The sequence below is a fragment of the Lipotes vexillifer genome, unplaced genomic scaffold, assembly GCF_000442215.2.
Source record: "Lipotes vexillifer unplaced genomic scaffold, Lipotes_vexillifer_v1.1 scaffold796, whole genome shotgun sequence".
NCBI classification, from domain to species: domain Eukaryota; kingdom Metazoa; phylum Chordata; class Mammalia; order Artiodactyla; family Lipotidae; genus Lipotes; species Lipotes vexillifer.
In genome coordinates, this window is record NW_006773072.1 from 2,235,331 (window position 1) to 2,255,831 (window position 20,501).

The 20,501-nt window shown below is 44.3% G+C and overlaps 1 protein-coding gene across 1 annotated transcript in view; it reads right to left on the reverse strand.

The window, feature by feature from the left end:
• KCNQ3 (potassium voltage-gated channel subfamily Q member 3) overlaps nt 1–20,501 on the reverse strand; it is a 300,717-nt gene that overhangs the window by 35,272 nt on the left and 244,944 nt on the right. The window contains 4 exon segments of the mRNA XM_007447991.1: nt 15,819–15,917; nt 16,830–16,925; nt 18,630–18,740; nt 19,787–19,942. Of these exon segments, the coding sequence (XP_007448053.1) occupies nt 15,819–15,917; nt 16,830–16,925; nt 18,630–18,740; nt 19,787–19,942 (462 nt within the window).

Sequence of the window (20,501 nt, forward strand, 5' to 3'; positions counted from 1 at the left end):
GGGGGGGGAGGGGCGGCATTCTTCTCCCAAGGGACAGCCTTGTTTCAGAATGGTTGCCAAGTGAATTCTCTAGTGGTTTTATACTTTTGTCTTTGAAAAAAGGAAAGAAATGTTCTCTCTTAGTGTAAAAGCCATTCCCATATCACGGCTGCTGTCTGCAGCACAATGTATTCCTTGGAGTCTCCGACAGCTAGGGCAATGCCTTATTTATAATAAACCAACGCAAAAGAATGGGCCTCTTGCCAAGACCTTGGGATGCAAAGCAAACAGAAATCTCGATTCAGAATTCAATGTGGTTGCACAAGTTCTTGTTTTTGAGTTCAAGGTCACTCTGTTCTCTTCAGGAGAAGCCACCTGCCCATTCTAAGACCCTTCTTATCCCCAGGGAAGCTGATACTATCCCAAACCCAAAATGCTTATAGCAACAATCGAATGTTAGAATCAAAAGGAAGCACAGAGATCATCCTCTGAGTAAATCTAATTACAAGTAAGAAGACACAGTTAGTAAACCAAAATCTGTCATTTCATTACGGAAGCCTTGCTTCTTCTCATCTCATTAACTCTCCCACAAGTCATCACTCCCTGAGTTTCTTTCCCTTTGCTTATTCCCTTTCAGGTCCTCCCTCTATCGTCCCTTCCTACAGCTGTTACCTTAGTTTAAGCTCTCATTTCCTCTTCCCCTGAATCCTGCATTCCTTTGCTAGCTGATCTCCTTGTGTAGAATCCTGAGCCTGTCCAATCCATCCTCGCTCCTGTCACTTTCCTGAAACACACATCTGATCATGTCATTCTCTGCCGCCAATGGCTTCTCTTCGCTTTCAGGATCAAGGTCAAAGTCCTTCACAAGTCACTTGTGACCTGCATGGGTCTGGTCCAATCCTTATCATATACAAGGGGCTCAAAAATATTGGTGGACCGAATGCCTGGACTAGAAAATGCCACGTGCCACTAGACCCTCTTGGGAGCAACAGCACCATAGACGCTGAGATGGGAGAGTTAAGCAGGGCCCTGAGGCTCTGGGGCCCTGCGGGTCGTGGTCAGGTTTTGGATCTTGTTCTCTTCATCATGGTTATACCCAGTGGAAGGTTTTATGCAGGGTAATGAGTCAGTCATGATGTCATGAATTTTCTTAAACCTTTACCACAGTCCGGTGACGGAAGTGGAGGGAAAATTGAGGCCGAGTTCAGAGCCTGGCCCAAGGTTCCACCATGAGAGTATGGGAAGGTGGGGTGGGGTTGGGGGGGGCCACCCGTCCAGCACTGGGTCATGCTATGGTTCATGAACCCAGACACATGGCAGAAACATGCTTCAGAGCAGGGCTCCCACTCCAGGTATGAGTTCTGAGTGTCCCTCTACTTCTTCCAACTCAAGGGTCCTATCCACCCAGCCTTCCATCCACACACTTAAAAATCTGAGCTCTGGACCACAGTGTCTAAAATCTGGCAAGGATTTTGGGCACTTCGCTGATGGTGTCAGTGAGCGTGTTTCCTGCCTGAGCGCAACTAGTGGCGAGTCACGGGCACCTCTAGTTTCCTAAGGTGAAAGCTTAGATTACTGAGATCAGGAACCAAGATGGTGGAGTAGAAGGACGTGCTCTCACTCCCTCTTGCAAGAACACCAGAATCACAACTAGCTGCTGGACAATCATCGACAGGAAGACACTGGAACTCATGAAAAAAGATACCCCACATCCAAAGACAAAGGAGAAGCCATAATGAGATGGTAGGAGGGGAGCAATCCCAGTAAAATCAAATCCCATAACCGCTGGGTGAGTGACTCACAGACTGGAGAACACTTATACCACAGAAGTCCACCCACTGGAGTGAAGGTTCTGAGCCCCACGTCAGGTTCCCAACCTGGGGGTCCGGCAACGGGAGGAGGAATTCCTAGAGAATCCGACTTTGAAGGCTAGTGGGATTTGACTGCAGGACTTCGACAGGACTGGGGGAAACAGAGAATCCACTCTTGGAGGGCACACACAAAGTAGTGTGTGCATCGGCACCCAGGGGAAGGAGCAGTGACCCCAGCGGAGACTGAACCAGACCCTCCTGCAGAGGTGGGGGGTGGCTGTGGCTCACCATGGAGACAAGGACACTGGCAGCAGAAGTTCTGGGAAGTACTCCTTGGCGTGAGCCCTCCCAGAGTCTGCCATTAGCCCCACCAAAGAGCTGGGCAGGCTCCATTGTTGGGTTGCCTCGGGCCAAACAACCAACAGGGAGGGAACCCAGCCCCACCCATCAGCTGTCAAGCGGATTCAAGTTTTACTGAGCTCTGCCCACCAGAGCAACAGTCAGCTCTACCCACCACCAGTCCCTCCCATCAGGAAACTTGCACAAGCCTCTTAGATAGCCTCATCCACCAGAGGGCAGACAGCAGAAGCAAGAAGAACTACAATCCTGCAGCCTGTGGAACAAAAACCACATTCACGGAAAGACAGACAAGATGAAAAGGCAGAGGGCTACGTACCAGATGAAGGAACAAGATAAAACCCCAGGAAAACAACTAAATAAAGTGGAGATAGGCAACCTTCCAGAAAAAGAATTCAGAATAATGATAGCGAAGATGATCCAGGACCTCGGAAAAAGAATGGAGGCAAAGGTCGAGAAGAGGCAAGAAATGTTTAACAAAGACCTAGAAGAATTAAAGAACAAACAAACAGAGATGAACAATCCAATAGCTGAAATGAAAACTACACTAGAAGGAATCAATAGCAGAATAACTGAGGCAGAAGAACGGATAAGTGACCTGGAAGACAGAGTGGTGGAATTCACTGCTGTGGAACAGAATAAAGAAAAAAGGACATCTACACGTGGAACAACTCCTACAGAACATCTACTGAACGCTGGCAGAAGACCTCACGCCTCCCAAAAGGCAAGAAAGTCCCCACGTACCTGCGTAGGGCAAAAGAAAAAAGAATAAACAGAGACAAAAGAATAGGGACGGCACCTGCACCAGTGGGAGGGAGCCGTGAAGGAGGAAAGGTCTCCACACACTAGAAGCCCCTTCGCGGGCGGAGACTGCGGGAGGCGGAGCGGGGAGCTTCGGAGCCGCGGAGGAGGGCGCAGCAACGGGGGCGCGGAGGGCAAAGCGGGGAGATTCCCGCACAGAGGATCGGCGCCGACCGGCGCTCACCAGCCCGAGAGGCTCGTGTGCTCACCCGCGGAGCGCAGGGAGAGGACTGGGGTTGGCGGCGCGAGCACAGCCTGCAGGGGGTTAGTGCGCCACGGCTCGCCGGGAGGGAGTCCGGGGAAAAGTCCGGAGCTGCCGAAGAGGCGAGAGACTTTTTCTTCCCTCTTTGTTTCCTGGTGCGCGAGGGGAGGGGATTCAGAGCGCCGCTTAAAGGAGCTCCGGAGACGGGCGCGAGCCGCGGCTAACAGCGCGGACCCCAGAGACGGGCGGGAGACGCTAAGGCCGCTGCTGCCGCCACCAAGGGGCCTGTGTGCGAGCGCAGGTCACTCTCCACACCTCCCCTCCCGGGAGCCTGTGCAGCCCGCCACTGCCAGAGTCCCAGGGTCCAGGGACAACTTACCCGGGAGAACGCACGGCGCCCCTCAGGCTGCTGCAACGTCACGCCGGCCGTCGCCCCACGCTGGTGCAACGTCACGCCGGCCTCTGCCGCCGCAGCCCCGCCCCGCACGCCGTGCCCCCCCCCGCCGTGCCGCCTGACTGCGCCAGAGCCCTCGAATCAGCGGCTCCTTTAACCCCGTCCTGTCTGAGCAAAAAACAGACGCCCTCCGACGACCTACACGCAGAGGCGGGGCCAAATCCAAAGCTGAGCCCCGGGAGCTGTGCGAACAAAGAAGAGAAAGGGAAATCTCTCCCAGCAGCCTCAGAAACAGCGGAATAAAGCTCCACAATCAACTTGATGTACCCTGCAGCTGTGGAATACATGAATAGAAAACGAATCATCCCAAATTGAGGAGGTGGACTTTGAGAGCAAAATTTATGATTTTTTCCCCTTTACCTCTTTTTGTGAGGGTGTATGTGTATGCTTCTGTGTAAGATTTTGTCTGTATAGCTTTACTTCCACCATGTGTTCTAAGGTTATATCCGTCCCTTTTTTTTGTTTCTAACTTATTTTTTAATTCAATAACTTTATTATACTTTATTTTATTTTACTGTATCTTCTTTCTTTCTGTCTTTTTTCCTTCCTTCCCTCCTTCCTTCCTTCCTTCCTCCATCCCTCCCTCCTTTCTTTCCTTCTTTTCTTTCTTCCTTCCCTCCTTCCTTCCTTCCTTCTCTCCTCTCTTTCTTTCTTCCTTCCTTCCTTCCTACTTCTACTAATTCTCTCTACTTTCTCTCCCTTTTATTCTGAACCGTGTGGATGAAAGGCTCTTGCTGCTACAGCCAGGAGTCAGGACTCTGCCACTGAGGTGCGAGAGACAACTTCAGGACACTGGTCAACAAGAGACCTACCAGCTCCACATAATATCAAACGGCGAAAATCTCCCAGAGACCTCCATCTTAACACCAGCACCCAGCTTCACTCAACGACCAGCAAGCTACAGTGCTGGACAACCTATGCCAAACAACTAGCAAAACAGGAAGACAACCCCACCCATTAGCAGAGAGGCTGCCTAAAATCATAATAAGTCCACAGACACCCCAAAACACACCACCAGACGTGGACCTGCAAACTAGAGAGACAAGATCTAGCCTCATACACCACAACACAGCCACTAGTCCCCTCCACCAGGAAGCCTACACAACCCACTGAACCAACCTTAGCCACTGGAGACAGACATCAAAAACAACGGGAGCTACGAACTTGCAGCCTGCAAAAAGGTGAACCCAATCACAGTAAGATAAGCAAAATGAGAAGACAGAAAAACACACAGCAGATGAAGGAGCAAGATAAAAACCCACCAGACCTAACAAATGAAGAGGAAATAGGCAGTCTACCTGAAAAAGAGTTCAGAATAATGATAGTAAAGATGATCCAAAATCTTGGAAATAGAATGGACAAAATGCAAGAAGCAGTTAACAAGGACCTAGAAGAAATAAAGATGAAACAGACAATGATGAACAACACAATAAATGAAATGAAAAATACTCTAGATGGAATCAATAGCAGAATAACTGAGGCAGAAGAACAGATAAGTGACCTGGAAGATAAAATAGTGGAAATAACTACCGCAGAGCAGAATAAAGAAAAAAGAATGAAAAGAGCAGAGGACAGTCTCAGAGACCTCTGGGACAACATTAAACGCACCAACATTCGAATGATAGGGGTTCCAGAAGAAGAAGAGAAAAAGAAAGGGACTGAGAAAATATTTGAAGAGATTATAGTTGAAAACTTCCCTAATATGGGAAAGGAAATAGTTAATCAAGTCCAGGAAGCACAGAGAGTCCCATACAGGATAAATCCGAGGAGAAATACGCCAAGACGTATATTAATCAAACTGTCAAAAATTAAATACAAAGAAAGCATATTAAAAGCAGCAAGGGAAAAATAACACACAAGGGAATCCCCATAAGGTTATCAGCTGATCTCTCAGCAGAAACTCTGCAAGCCAGAAGGCAGTGGCAGGACATACTGAAAGTGATGAAGGAGAAAGGAGAAAAACCTGCAACCAAGATTACTCTACCCAGCAAGGATCTCATTCAGATTTGATGGAGAAATTAAAACCTTTACAGACAAGCAAAAGCTGAGAGAGTTCAGCACCACCAAACCAGCTTTACAACAAATGCTAAAGGAACTTCTCTAGACAAAAACACAAGAGAAGGAAAAGTCCTATAATAACGAACCCAAAACAATTTAGAAAATGGGAATAGGAACATACATATCGATAATTACCTTAAATGTAAATGGACTAAATGCTCCCACCAAAAGACACAGATTGGCTGAATGGATACAAAAACAAGACCCATATATATGCTGTCTACAAGAGACCCACTTCAGACCTAGAGACACATACAGACTGAAAGTAAGGGGATGGAAAAAGATATTCCATGCAAATGGAAACCAAAAGAAAGCTGGAGTAGCAATTCTCATATCAGACAAAATAGACTTTAAAATAAGGACTATCAGAAGAGACAAAGAAGGACACTACATAATGATTAAGGGATCGATCCAAGAAGAAGATATAACAATTGTAAATATTTATGCACCCAACATAGGAGCACCTCAATACATAAGGCAAAAACTAGCAGCCATAAAAGGGGAAATCGACAGTAACACATTCATAGTAGGGGACTTCAACACCCCACTTTCACCAATGGACAGATCATCCAAAATGAAAATAAATAAGGAAACACAAGCTTTAAATGATACATTAAACAGGATGGACTTATTGATACTTATAGGACATTCCATCCACAAACAACAGAATACACTTTCTTCTCAAGTGCTCATGGAACATTCTCCAGGATAGATCATATCTTGGGTCACAAATCAAGCCTTGGTAAATTTAAGAAAATTGAAATCATATCAAGTGGCTTTTCTGACCACACCACTATAAGACTAGATACCAATTACAGGAAAAAAAACTGTAAAAAATACAAACACAGGGAGGCCAAACAATACACTACTTAATAACGAAGTGATCACTGAAGAAATCAAAGAGGAAATTAAAAAATACCTAGAAACAAATGACAGTGGAGACACAATGACCCAAAACCTATGGGATGCAGCAAAAGCAGTTCTAAGAGGGAAGTTTATAGCAATACAAGCCCACCTTAAGAAGCAGGAAACATCTCGAATAAACAACCTAACCTTGCACCTCAAGCAATTAGAGAAAGAAGAACAAAAAAACCCCAGAGTTAGCAGAAGGAAAGAAATCATAAAAATCAGATCAGAAATAAATGAAAAAGAAATGAAGGAAACAATAGCAAAGATCAATAAAACTAAAAGCTGGTTCTTTGAGAAGATTAACAAAATTGATAAACCATTAGCCAGACTCATCAAGAAAATAAGGGAGAAGACTCAAATCAATAGAATCAGAAATGAAAAAGGAGAAGTAACAACTGACACTGCAGAAATACAAAAAATCATGAGGGATTACTACAAGCAACTCTATGCCAATAAAATGGACAATCTGGAAGAAATGGACAAATTCTTAGAAATGCACAAACTGCCAAGACTGAATCAGGAAGAAATAGAAAATATGAACAGACCAATCACAAACACTGAAATTGAAACTGTGATTAAAAATCTTCCAACAAACAAAAGCCCAGGACCAGATGGTTTCTCAGGCGAATTCTATCAAACATTTAGAGAAGAGCTAACACCTGTCCTTCTCAAACTCTTCCAAAATATAGCAGAGGGAGGAACACTCCCAAATTCCTTCTACGAGGCCACCATCACCCTGATACCAAAACCAGACAAGGATGTCACAAAGAAAGAAAATTACAGGCCAGTATCAGTGATGAATATAGATGCAAAAATCCTCAGCAAAATACTAGCAAACAGAATTCAACAGCACATTAAAAGGATCATACAGCATGATCAACTGGGGTTTATTCCAGGAATGCAAGGATTCTTCAATATACACAAATATATCAATGTGATAAACCATATTAACAAATTGAAGGAGAAAAACCATATGATCATCTCAATAGATGCAGAGAAAGCTTTTGACAAAATTCAACACCCATTTATGATAAAAACCCTGCAGAAAGTAGGTGTAGAGGGAACTTTCCTCAATATAATAAAGGCCGTATATGACAAGCCCACAGCCAACATCATCCTCAATGGTGAAAAACTGAAAGCATTTCCACTAAGATCAGGAACAAGACAAGGTTGCCCACTCTCACCACTCTTATTCAACATAGTTTTGGAAGTTTTAGCCACAGCAATCAGAGAAGAAAAGGAAATAAAAGGAATCCAAATCGGAAAAGAAGAAGTAAAGCTGTCACTGTTTGCAGATGACATGATACTATACATAGAGAATCCTAAAGATGCTACCAGAAAACTACTAGAGCTAATCAATGAATTTGGTAAAGTAGCAGGATACAAAATTAATGCACAGAAATCTCTGGCATTCCTATATACTAACGATGAAAAATCTGAAAGTGAAATCAAGAAAACACTCCCATTTACCATTGCAACAAAAAGAATAAAATATCTAGGAATAAACCTACCTAAGGAGACAAAAGACCTGTATGCAGAAAATTATAAGACACTGATGAAAGAAATTAAAGATGATACAAACAGATGGAGAGATATACCATGTTCTTGGATTGGAAGAATCAACATTGTGAAAATGACTCTACTTCCCAAAGCAATCTATAGATTCAATGCAATCCCTATCAAACTACCACTGGCATTTTTCACAGAACTAGAACAAAAAATTTCACAATTTGTATGGAAACACAAAAGACCCCGAATAGCCAAAGCAATCTTGAGAACAAAAAATGGAGCTGGAGGAATCAGGCTGCCTGACTTCAGACTATACTACAAAGCTACAGTAATCAAGACAGTATGGTACTGGCACAAAAACAGAAAGATAGATCAATGGAATAGGATAGAAAGCCCAGAGATAAACCCATGCACATATGGTCACCTTATCTTTGATAAAGGTGGCAGGAATATACAGTGGAGAAAGGACAGCCCCTTCAATAAGTGGTGCTGGGAAAACTGGACAGGTACATGTAAAAGTATGAGATTAGATCACTCCCTAACACCATACACAAAAATAAGCTCAAAATGGATTAAAGACCTAAATGTAAGGCCAGAAACTATCAAACTCTTAGAGGAAAACATAGGCAGAACACTCTATGACATAAATCACAGCAAGATCCTTCTTGACCCATCTCCTAGAGTAATGGAGATAAAAACAAAAATAAACAAATGGGACCTAATGAAACTTCAAAGCTTTTGCACAGCAAAGGAAACCATAAACAAGACCAAAAGACAGCCCTCAGAATGGGAGAAAATATTCCTATTTGTAAGAGGTGGATAGACCTAGAGTCTGTCATACAGAGTAAAGTAAGTCAGAAAAAGAAAGACAAATACCGTATGCTAACACATATATATGGAATTTAAGTAAAAAAAATGTTATGAAGAACTTAGGGGTAAGACAGGAATAAAGACACAGACCTACTGGAGAACGGACTTGAGGATACGGGGAGGGGGAAGGGTGAGCTGTGATAGGGCGAGAGAGAGACATGGACATATATACACTAACAAACGTAAGGTAGATAGCTAGTGGGAAGCAGCCGCATGGCACAGGAATATCGGCTCGGTGCTTTGTGACCACCTGGAGGGGTGGGATAGGGAGGGTGCGAGGGAGGGAGATGCAAGAGGGAAGAGATATGGGAACATATGTATAACTGATTCACTTTGTTATAAAGCAGAAACTAACACGCCATTGTAAAGCAATTATACCCCAATAAAGATGTTAAAAGGAAAAAAAAGAATAAAGGAAAAAGAATGAAAAGAAATGAAGACAGCCTAAGAGACCTCTGGGACAACGTTAAACGCAACAGCATTCGCATTATAGAGGTCCCAGAAGGAGAAGAGAGAGAGAAAGGACCTGAGAAAATATTTGAACAGGTTATAGTCAAAAACTTCCCTAACACGGGAAAGGAAATAGCCCCCCGAGTCCAGGAAGTACAGAGAGTCCCATACAGGATAAACCCAAGAAGAAACATGCTGAGACACATAGTAGTCAAACTGGCAAAAATTAAAGACAAAGAAAAATTATTGAAAGCAGCAAGGGAAAAATGACAAATAACATACAAGGGAACCCCCATTATGTTAACAGCTGATTACTCAGCAGAAACTCTACAAGCCAGAAAGGAGTGGCATGATATACTTCAAGTGATGAAAGGGAAGAACCTATAACCAAGATTACTCTAGCCAGCAAGGATCTCATTCAGATTCCATGGAGAAATCAAATGCTTTACAGACAAGCAAAAGCTAAGAGAATTCAGCACCACCAAACCACCTTTTCAACAAATGCTAAAGGAACTTCTCTAAGTGGGAAACACAAGACGAAAAGGACCTACAAAAACAAACCCAAAACAATTAAGAAAATGGTCATAGGAACATAGATATCAATAATTACCTTAAACGTGAATGGATTAAATGCTTCAACTAAAAGACACAGGCTTGCTGAATGGATACAAAAACAAGACCCATATATATGCTGTCTACAAGAGACCCACTTCAGACATAGGGACACATACAGACTCAAAGGGAGGGGATGGAAAAAGATCTTCCATGCAAATGGAAATCAAAAGAAAGCTGGAGTAGCAATACTCATATCAGATAAAATAGACTTTAAAATAAAGAATGTTACAAGAGACAAGGAAGGACACTACATAATGATCAAGGGATCAATCCAAGAAGAAGATATAACAATTATAAATATATATGCACCCAACATAGGAGCACCTCAATACATAACGCAACTGCTAACAGTTATAAAAGAGGAAATTGACAGTAACACAATAATAGTGGGGGACTTTAACACCTCACTTACACCAATGGACAGATCATCCAAAATGAAAATAAATAAGGAAACAGAAGCTTTAAATGACACAACAGATCAGATAGATTTAATTGATATTTATGGGACATTCCATCCAAAAACAGCAGATTACACTTTCTTCTCAAGTGCACATGGAACATTCTCCAGGACAGATCACAGCTTGGGTCACAAATCAAGCCACAGTAGATTTAAGAAAATCGAAATCATATCAAGTATCTTTTCTGACCATAACGCATTGAGATTAGAAATCAATTACAGGGAAAAAACGTAAAAAACACAAACACATGGAGGCTAAACAATACGTTACTAAATAACCAAGAGATCACTGAACAAATCAAAGAGGAAATGAAAAAATACCTAGAGACAAATGACAATGAAAACACGATGATCCAAAACCTATGGGATGCAGCAAAAGCAGTTCTAAGAGGGAAGTTTGTAGCTATACAAGCCTACCTCAAGAAACAAGAAAAATCTCAAATAAATAATCTAACCTTACACCTAAAGGAACTAGAGAAAGAAGAACAAACAAAACCCAAAGCTAGAAGAAGGAAAGAAATCATAAAGATCAGAGCAGAAATAAATGAAATAGAAACAAAGAAAACAATAGCAAAGACCAATAAAACTAAAAGCTGGTTCTCTGAGAAGATAAACAAAATTGATAAACCATTAGCCAGACTCATCAAGAAAAAGAGGGAGAGGACTCAAATCAATAAAATTAGAAATGAAAAAGGAGAAGTTACAACAGACACTACAGAAATACAAAGCATCCCAAGAGACTACTACAAGCAACTCTATGCCAATAAAATGGATAACCTGGAAGAAATGGACAAATTCTTAGAAAGCTATAACCTTCCAAGACTGAACAAGGAAGAAATAGAAAATATGAACAGACCAAGCACAAGAAATGAAATTGAAACTCTGATTAAAAATCTTCCAACATACAAAAGTCCAGGACCAGATGGCTTCACAGGTGAATTCTATCAAACATTTAGAGAAGAGCTAACACCCATCCTTCTCAAACTCTTCCAAAAAATTGTGGAGGAAGGAACACTCACAAACTCATTCTATGAGGCCACCATCATCCTGATACCAAAACCACACAAAGATACTACAAAAAAAGAAAATTACAGGACAATATCACTGATGAACAGAGATGCAAAAATCCTCAACAAAATACTAGCATACAGAATCCAACAACACATTAAAAGGATCATACACCATGATCAAGTGGGATTTATCCCAGGGATGCAAGGATTCTTCAATATATGTAAATCAATCAATGTGATATACCATATTAACAAACTGAAGAATAAAAACCATATGATCATCTCAATAGATGCAGAAAAAGCTTTTGACAAAATTCAACACCCATTTATGATAAAAGCTCGACAGAAAGTGGGCATAGAGGGAACCTACCTCAACATAATAAAGGCCATATACGACAAACCCACAGCAAACATCATTCTCAATGGTGAAAAACTGAAAGCATTTCCTCTAAGATCAGGAACAAGACAAGGATGTCCACTCTCACCACTATTATTCCACATAGTTTTGGAAGTCCTAGCCACAGCAATCAGAGAAGGAAAAGAAATAAAAGGAATACAAACTGGAAAAGAAGTAAAACTGTCACTGTTTGCAGATGACATGATACTATACATAGAGAATCCTAAAGATGCCACCAGAAAACTACTAGAGCTAATCAAGGAATCTGGTAAAGTTGCAGGGTACAAAATTAATGCACAGAAATCTCTTGCATTCCTATACACTAATGATGAAAAATCTGAAAGAGAAATTAAGGAAACACTCCCATTTACCATTTCAACAAAAAGAATAAAATACCTAGGAATAAAGCTACCTATGGAGACAAAAGACCTGTATGCAGAAAACTATAAGACACTGATGAAAGAAACTAAAGATGATACCAACAGATGGAGAGATATACCATGTTCTTGGATTGGAAGAATCAATATTGTGAAAATGACTATACTACCCAAAGCAATCTACAGATTCAATGCAATCCCTATCAAATTACCAATGGCATTTTTTACGGAACTAGAACAAATCATCTTAAAATTTACATGGAGACACAAAAGACCCTGAATAGCCAAAGCAGTCCTGAGGGGAAAAAAACGGAGCTGGAGGAATCAGACTCCCTGATTTCAGACTATACTACAAAGCTACAGTAATCAAGACAATATGGTACTGGCACAAAAACAGAAACAAAGATCAATGGAACAAGATAGAAAGCACAGAGATAAACCCACGCACCCATGGTCAACTAATCTATGACAAAGGAGGCAAGGATATACAATGGAGAAAAGACAGTCTCTTCAATAAGTGGTGCTGTGAAAACTGGACAGCTACATGTAAAAGAATGAAATTAGAACACTCCCTAACACCATACACAAAAATAAACTCAAAATGGATTAGAGACCTAAATGTAAGACCAAGCACTATAAAACTCTTAGAGGGGGCTTCCCTGGTGGCGCAGTGGTTGGGAGTCCGCCTGCCGATGCAGGGGACACGGGTTCGTGCTCCGGTCTAGGAAGATCCCACATGCCACGGAGCGGCTAGGCCCGTGAGCCACGGCCGCTGAGCCTGCGCGTCCAGAGCCTGTGCTTCGCAACGGGAGAGGCCACAACAGTGAGAGGTCCGCGTACCGCAAAAAAAAAACAAAACAAAACAAAAAAACTCTTAGAGGAAAACATTAAGAATACTCTTCGACATAAATCACAGCAAGATCTTTTTGGACCCACCTCCTAGAGTAATGGAAATAAAAACAAAAATAAACAAATGGGACCTAATGAAACTTAAAAGCTTTTGCAAAGCAAAGGAAACTGTAAACAAGATGAAAAGACTGGATGAACTGCCCCGGAGCCCGAGGGGAGGGCGGCCTCACTGAGGCTGCCGGCTCTGGGGGGGCCCCACCAGCCGAAACCGCGACAGTCCTTGGGACCACGGACCAGTTGTTTCAACAAGTAACTTAAAGACTAAATGGAAAAACAAGGAGGTCTGTGCCTGAGATCATGTGGATGTGAAACCAGGGATGGCCACCTTGCGCCAGAAAAGCCCCTTTAGGATTTCTCGGGAGTCGGAGAAGATGGCGGAAGAGTAAGACGCGGAGATCACCTTCCTCCCCACAGATACATCAGAAATACATCTACATGTGGAACAGCTCCTACAGAACACCCACTGAACGCTGGCAGAAGACCTCAGACCTCCTAAAAGGCAAGAAACTCCCCACGTACCTGGGTAGGGCAAAAGAAAAAATATGAAAAGACAACCCTCAGAATGGGAGAAAATATTTGCAAATGAATCAACGGACAAAGGATTAACCTACAAAATATATAAACAGTTCATGCAACTGAATATTAAAGAAACAAACAACCTAATCCAAAAATGTGCAGAAGACCTAAATAGACATTTCTCCAAAGAAGACATACAGATGGCCAAGAAGTACATGAAAATATGCTCAGCATCACTAATTATTAGAGAAATGCAAATCAAAACTACAATGAGGTATCACCTCACACCAGTTAGAATAGGCATCATCAGAAAATCTAAAAACAGCAAATGCTGGAGAGGGTGTGGAGAAAAGGCAACCCTCTGGCACTGTTGCTGGGAATGTAAACTGATACAGCCACTATGGAGAACAGTATGGAGGTTCCTTAAAAAACTAAAAATAGAATTACCATATGATCCAGCAATCCCACTATTGGGCATATACCCAGAGAAAAGCATAATTCAAAAAGACACATGCACCCCAATGTTCATTGCAGCACTATTTACAATAGCCAGGTCATGGAAGCAACCTAAATGCCCATCGACAGACGAATGGATAAAGAAGATGTGGTACATATATACAATGGCATATTACTCAGCCATAAAAAGGAACAAAATTGGGTCATTTGTAGAGACGTGGATGGATCTAGAGACTGTTATACAGAGTGAAGTAAGTCAGAAAGAGAAGAACACATATCGTATATTAATGCGTATATGTAGAACCTAGAAAATGGTACAGATGAACCGGTTTGCAGGGCAGAAATAGAGACACAGATGTAGAGAACAAACGTATGGACACCAAGTGGGGAAAGAGGCGGGGTGGTGGTGGTGTGATGAACTGGGCGATTGGGATTGACATGTATACACTGATGTGTATAAAATTGTTGACTAATAAGGACCTGCTGTATAAAAAAATTAATTAAATAAAATTCAAAAATTCAAAAAAAAAAAAAGTCTGGCAAGGTGCGGTCTATTTCAGAAGCCCAAGTAGTGAAAAGATCATGGGCTTTGGAGGCCTCTAGATGTGGCTGACACTGGCCAAAATGAGCAAAGTTCCTGAGCCCCAGTTGGCTCATCCATGAGAGAAGCCTGGTGATACCGACCACCCAGCCTGTCTCCAAGGATGCACCATGGGCCACTGTGTTAGAATCAACAGGGGCGCCTGTGTGAGGTGCTTTAGCTACTCTAACGCCATTGAAATTGCTGAAGGTGGATGCAGGATCTGGTGTTTACAGTCCCCCACTGATTTTAACGGACCTTGACATTTGAGAACCTCTGACTTATTTCATAGGATGCCTGTTGAGAATTAAATGAAATGTGAACTTGGATTCCAGGAACATACTGGATATCCGATAAGTATTCATTTCCCTCTCCCTTTTCATAGGCGCTGGCCAGGGACTTCCCTGGCGGTCCAGTGGTTAGGACTCTGCGCTTCCACTGCAGGGGGCACGGGTTTGATCCCTGGTCCGGGAACTAGGACCCCATAAGCTGTGTGGCATGGCCAAAAGAAATTTTTTTAAAAATAATAAAAAAATAACTTAGGTGCTGGCCATAGGAAGAGGTTTTAATTTTTTTCTTTTTTTATCCTGAAGACTTTCGTTTAATCTCCCACCTCCGAGAACACAAAACAACATCTCTGGGCCCCCAGCTGCTTCTTCCCCGTGCCCTTTCCCCCTGTCCAGAGTGGTCTGGCGGTGCAGGCCATGGGCAGGTGCTGCGGCCTCCAGGACCACCAGGGTGGCCCATTGCACTGGATCCTCACTTCCTCAGCCACTGATCTGCTCCAACACTGGCCTGACCTCCCTTTTCAGCCACTCCACACTGTTTAGCTGGAAATGCTGGGTGACACCCTGGGGTCATCTGGGGAGCTTTAAAAAATACTGATACCTGGGCTGCAACCCTGGGGATTCGGATTGAATCTGCCTGGGTATGGTCTGGGCATTGGGATATTTTAAGCTCTAATGATTCTAACATGCAGCCCAGATCGGGAACCACTGCCCTGAAGGACGTCCTCCAGGAAACCATGAAGCCAACAGGCACAAATACAGACCCACGGGAGGGATGATCAGTCACGCTCTGAGCATTCAGATGAGTGGCCACTTGCCTGAAGAACGGAAAGGAGACGACTGATTCATAGAACCTCCATGTCGCCACAAGATCAATCCTGTTGGGGTTGGTAGCATAGTACCTCCAGGCGGCCTGGGGAGGAGAAAAGAGGGGCAGGAATGACCTGGTGTCACCCGCAACTTTCACATGGAGTCCCACATCATTAAAACAGAAAGCCCTTGACACCTGAGAGTATAACGTGCAGTGAGGTCATATCCAGAGAAGCCGGATTCTTGGCTTTCTGTAGCTCCTATGGGAAGAAAACCTTCCTTGACCCCATCATCTCGGAGCTATAATTGATGGTGTGGGGTGCGGAGAGGTGAACTCCAGTGGACGGGGGAGGTGGGTGCTGGGAAGAAGATCCCTGAAAGGAGCAGGGATTACTCTCGTTGCAAGATTCCTTGAGATTTCTCAAACAGGTAGGAAGACAAACAGTCTTCTGTGCCACTTCTGTGCATTTCCCAGTGCAAGGGACAGCCCGGGAGATGAGGTTTCGATTCTAACATACTAGATCTTCTGCACACCATGATGGTTTGGGGTTTGCGAAGATGGAGCAGACTCTTAGAGATCAGCACTGGCCTAGAAACTACAGTATGGAGGATAATATCCTGTATCTGACCCACAGAGACACTCACTGCGACTGGACACAAGTTCACGAGTGGGTGGTCACGCAGACATGCAGTCCCAGGCAGCTAGAGCCAGAACGCTCTCTTTTCCTATTCTCTGCGCTCCCAGTGGCCCATAAAACCACAAAGCAGGAACTTTCTCTGAAGTGAAAGAGGGAACACTCTGCCTCTCCCACCATCTCTCACGATGGTCCCCAACCCCCAGCCCATGGTTGGGGGAGAGATAAGGATGGAGAGCTGGCAGGAGACCAACACCCACTGCTGCCTGGCTGTCTATAGACATACACACAGAGACAGACACACAGACACACAGACACACAAGCAGAGGCAGCTACGCGAGATCTGAGTTCCATTCCAGTTCATCCCCAGGCAGACAGACCTGGATGAGCTCAGCAGCGGGCTTCCTCCTTTTCTCAAAGTGCTTCTGACGGTGTTGCTCCTGCACCTTGAGCGCCAGCCCGGACCCCAGGATGCCCTGAAGGGAGAGGTCAGGCCCTGAAGTCAGCCCCACCCAGACTCTCCCGGAGCCACAGCCCGGCTCCCAGCAGCAGGATGACACTGAGCCAAGGGGAGGAGGAAAGATCCCTTCGTTCTCTTCCAGCGAGTAGGAGCTGGGTTAAGTGGAGCCTTGAAGCCAGGGCTTCCTGACTCTGCCACTTCCGTGAAGTGAGACCCTGGGCCAGCCTCCTCTCTGCTGCATCTCACTTTCTTCCACATGGAAGTAGGATAAAGCTACCTACCTCATAATTCCGTTAGGAAAAAAAGTGAGATGATGTAATAGGAACTGCCTAGTAAGGAGTATGATGCAGAATAGATTCCCAGTTACTATTAAGGGAATTTAAAAAATATTTTAGTTGCTTCAATTGTCACTTGAGGCTTTTACTCTGGCTGGAATCTCTCTCAATTGTGATCTGTTCTGATTTCCAGGTCGGACTCTCATGTGAATTACACAGGTAGGAACACACCCTTTTCAAGTCAAGAGAGAATTTAGAGACCAAGTCGCACCCTCACTGGCCCTCACCTGTTACAGATAAGGAAACTGAGAATCAGAAAGGCCATATGCCCAAGGTCAAACAGCTTAGAAAAATATAGACCAGGTAGGGCTGCAGTGGTCAAAGAACGTTAGCCACAAAAGGATGGGAGGTGAAGGGCAGGGAAGAGGGTTTGTTATACAAGAAGGTTCTCTTCAAGCTTTGTGATTAAGAGCCAAGCTTGGAATGAGCAGAACTGGGTCCCTGGCTCCACAACCCAAAGCCCTGTGACTGTGGAAACTTCACTAACCCAATTAAGCCTCAGTCTTCTCATCTGGAAAATGGAGATAAATGTAGCGCCAAACTCCTAATGTTGTCACAAAGATTAAGTGAGATGGTGTAGGTAAAGCATTTGGCATGAATCTAGTGCACACTATGCTCAACAAATGCTATTATTATTGCTGTGATTACACTGATGGGCACTGGGCTTTGGGAAGTTATTCTATCAGGGGTCAAAACTTATTCTTGAGGGAAACGCATTTTTTATATAAACCAGTAGATGACAGGGCAAGGGAAGGGAACTCACACGTACAAAGGGCCCGCTATGTGCAAGGAACACGTGGGTGAAAGACATAATCTCAGCTCCCCGGGAGCTCACAGTCTTCTGGGCAGGCAGATTTGGAAATGTGCAACCCCAGCATGGAGTCTGAAATGCCGTTAAAGAGCTATGCCCAGAGGCGGGAAGGACTAACTCAGCCTAAAGAAGGCAGCATTGAAACTGGGTCTTGAGGATAAATAACAAGGTCCTACGGTACAGCACAGGGAACCATATTCAATATCCTGTGATAAACCATAATGGAAAAGATTAAAAAAAAGAATGTCTCTATGTGTATAACTGAGTCACTTTGCTGTACAGCAGAGATGGGCACAGCATTGCAAATGAGCTATACTGCAATTAAAAATAATTTAAAAAAAAAGAAACTGGGTCTTGAAAGAGCAGTAGGTGTTTGGGGGGATCACTCCTGGCAAAGGGATCAGCACAGCCTATGGCAGAGAGACAGGAAACCATGCTACGGGGATGGTTATTGAGTTGATAGAGCTGGAATTCAACATACGAGACGATGGAAGATGAGGCTGGAAAGTTGAGTTGGGGCCAAGGGGTGAGGGGTCCTGCCCATCACATTAGGGAGAACACCAGAGATACTCACCGCTGGAAGGGCGAAAAAGGAGACGCCGATTAAGGAAAAGGTGGCTGCGATCAGACGGCCTTCCCACGTTTTGGGCGTCTTGTCTCCGTAGCCAATGGTGGCCAGTGTGATCTGAAGAGAGAAGAGTTCAGACATGCGGCTTCCCAGGGAGAGGAAATTAATGATGTATCAGCTGAGCTTCACCTACAAGCCTTTGTGCTGACCGGGGTACTGTTCCCGTTTAGAATAAGATTCCCACGTGAGAGATGGTGCCAAGTACCAGCGAATTTATACGGGAGCCTTGAGACCACACCTGTTTCTAAGTTAAGGATTTCTTCCCTATAGTCAATCAGTCAACAAATATTTCAGTAACTGCAAACATGTGCATGTGATATACATTCATGTGTATATTTGCCTATGTGTGATTTTGTGTATAGCCATGATTCTAAATATATGTGCTCTCGTGGGTGTATTCATACACAGTGCGTATATGTGTGCATGGCTAAGGTCTGTGCCCGTGTCTGTCCTGGTATGAGCTGAATATTCCTGTGTGCGTTTACATGTGTAGGTTATCAGCGCACATGTACTTATGAACGTGGAAGGCAGGCTTTCGGACCAGTTAAGAGTGTGGCTTCTAGAACCTGAATGCCTGAGTTCAAATCCCAAGTCAACCACTAACTGGCTCAGAGATCGTCCTTGAATTAGTTACTCAACTTCATGCCTCAGTTTCCCCATTTTTAAAAGGGGGCTAATAATAAGAGTTATTTCAGCTTAAAACAGATTTATAAATGTAAAGTGCTTAGAGCAATGCTTTAGTACCACATGTCCTGTGGGTGTGGGGCATCTGGGTACACATATCTACATCTGCCACTGTGTCTGTTTGCACAGCATGGCCTGGCTGATGACAGCCTAAGACGAATGAGGTAAGGTACCTGAGTGACCGTAGGACCAGATCGTTGAGAGCTCTGACTTCTTATAAACACTATGGAAAAGCCCCTTCCAAGGGCCTACCCTGCAGGGGGGGTCTCCCAGGGGCAGGTTCAGAAATGGAGAATGCCTCCCCTCCCCTGTGCTGCAGAACGCAGTGGCCTGACCGAGCGCATCCATGCCACGCCCTCCATCTCTCTCTGTCCCTAACAGCCAATCCCCACCAGGCAGCCTTCAAGGTGGTGACTCACCAGACCCCACCAAAGGGCATCCGCGTAGGTCTCAAACTCCTCTTTCATCTCTTCTCCTTGGGCATCCACCTCCGGCACATCCTTCTCAACCAGGTAGACGAGAAATGAAGAAAGGATGAGTGTCAGGAACCCGATGTACCAGGCGGTGATGAGCTCCTGGGAGGGCAAAGCAGAGACAGGGAGGGGGTCATGAGTGGAGGCTGGGCAGAGGTTGGAAGCAGACACACTGGAGCTGAAGTCCAGGTTGCCCGGTTCTGTGACATGGGCAAGTTACTTACTTTCTCTGTTCCTCATCTCCCATCACTGTAAAGTAGGATCAGTAATATGGTCATTACTTTCATCATTAACAGAACAAGTATATAGCTCTAGGAGGAGAGAAAGATTTCTGTGATCTCTATATCACAGCTCAAGGGCTTTCCCCTGGAGGCAAGAAGGCAGGAGAGCCTGGCCACTGCCTCTGAGACAAGGCTGGGGACTCAGGAAAGCCTATCCTACACAGGACTGGGCAGGGCAAGGACAAAGCTCATTTCTGCTGCGACAGTGACGGACAGCAATGGAGAGCTATCCTGGCAGAGCGGACGGAGCTGTGGACAGGGACCCAGCCCTGCCACTAACTGACTGTGTGACTCTGGGCAAATGACCCCTCCTCCCCAGCCTCAGTTTCTTCATTTTTTTTTTTTTTTTTTCGGGGCGGGGGGCCCTCCCAGGGTGGGGC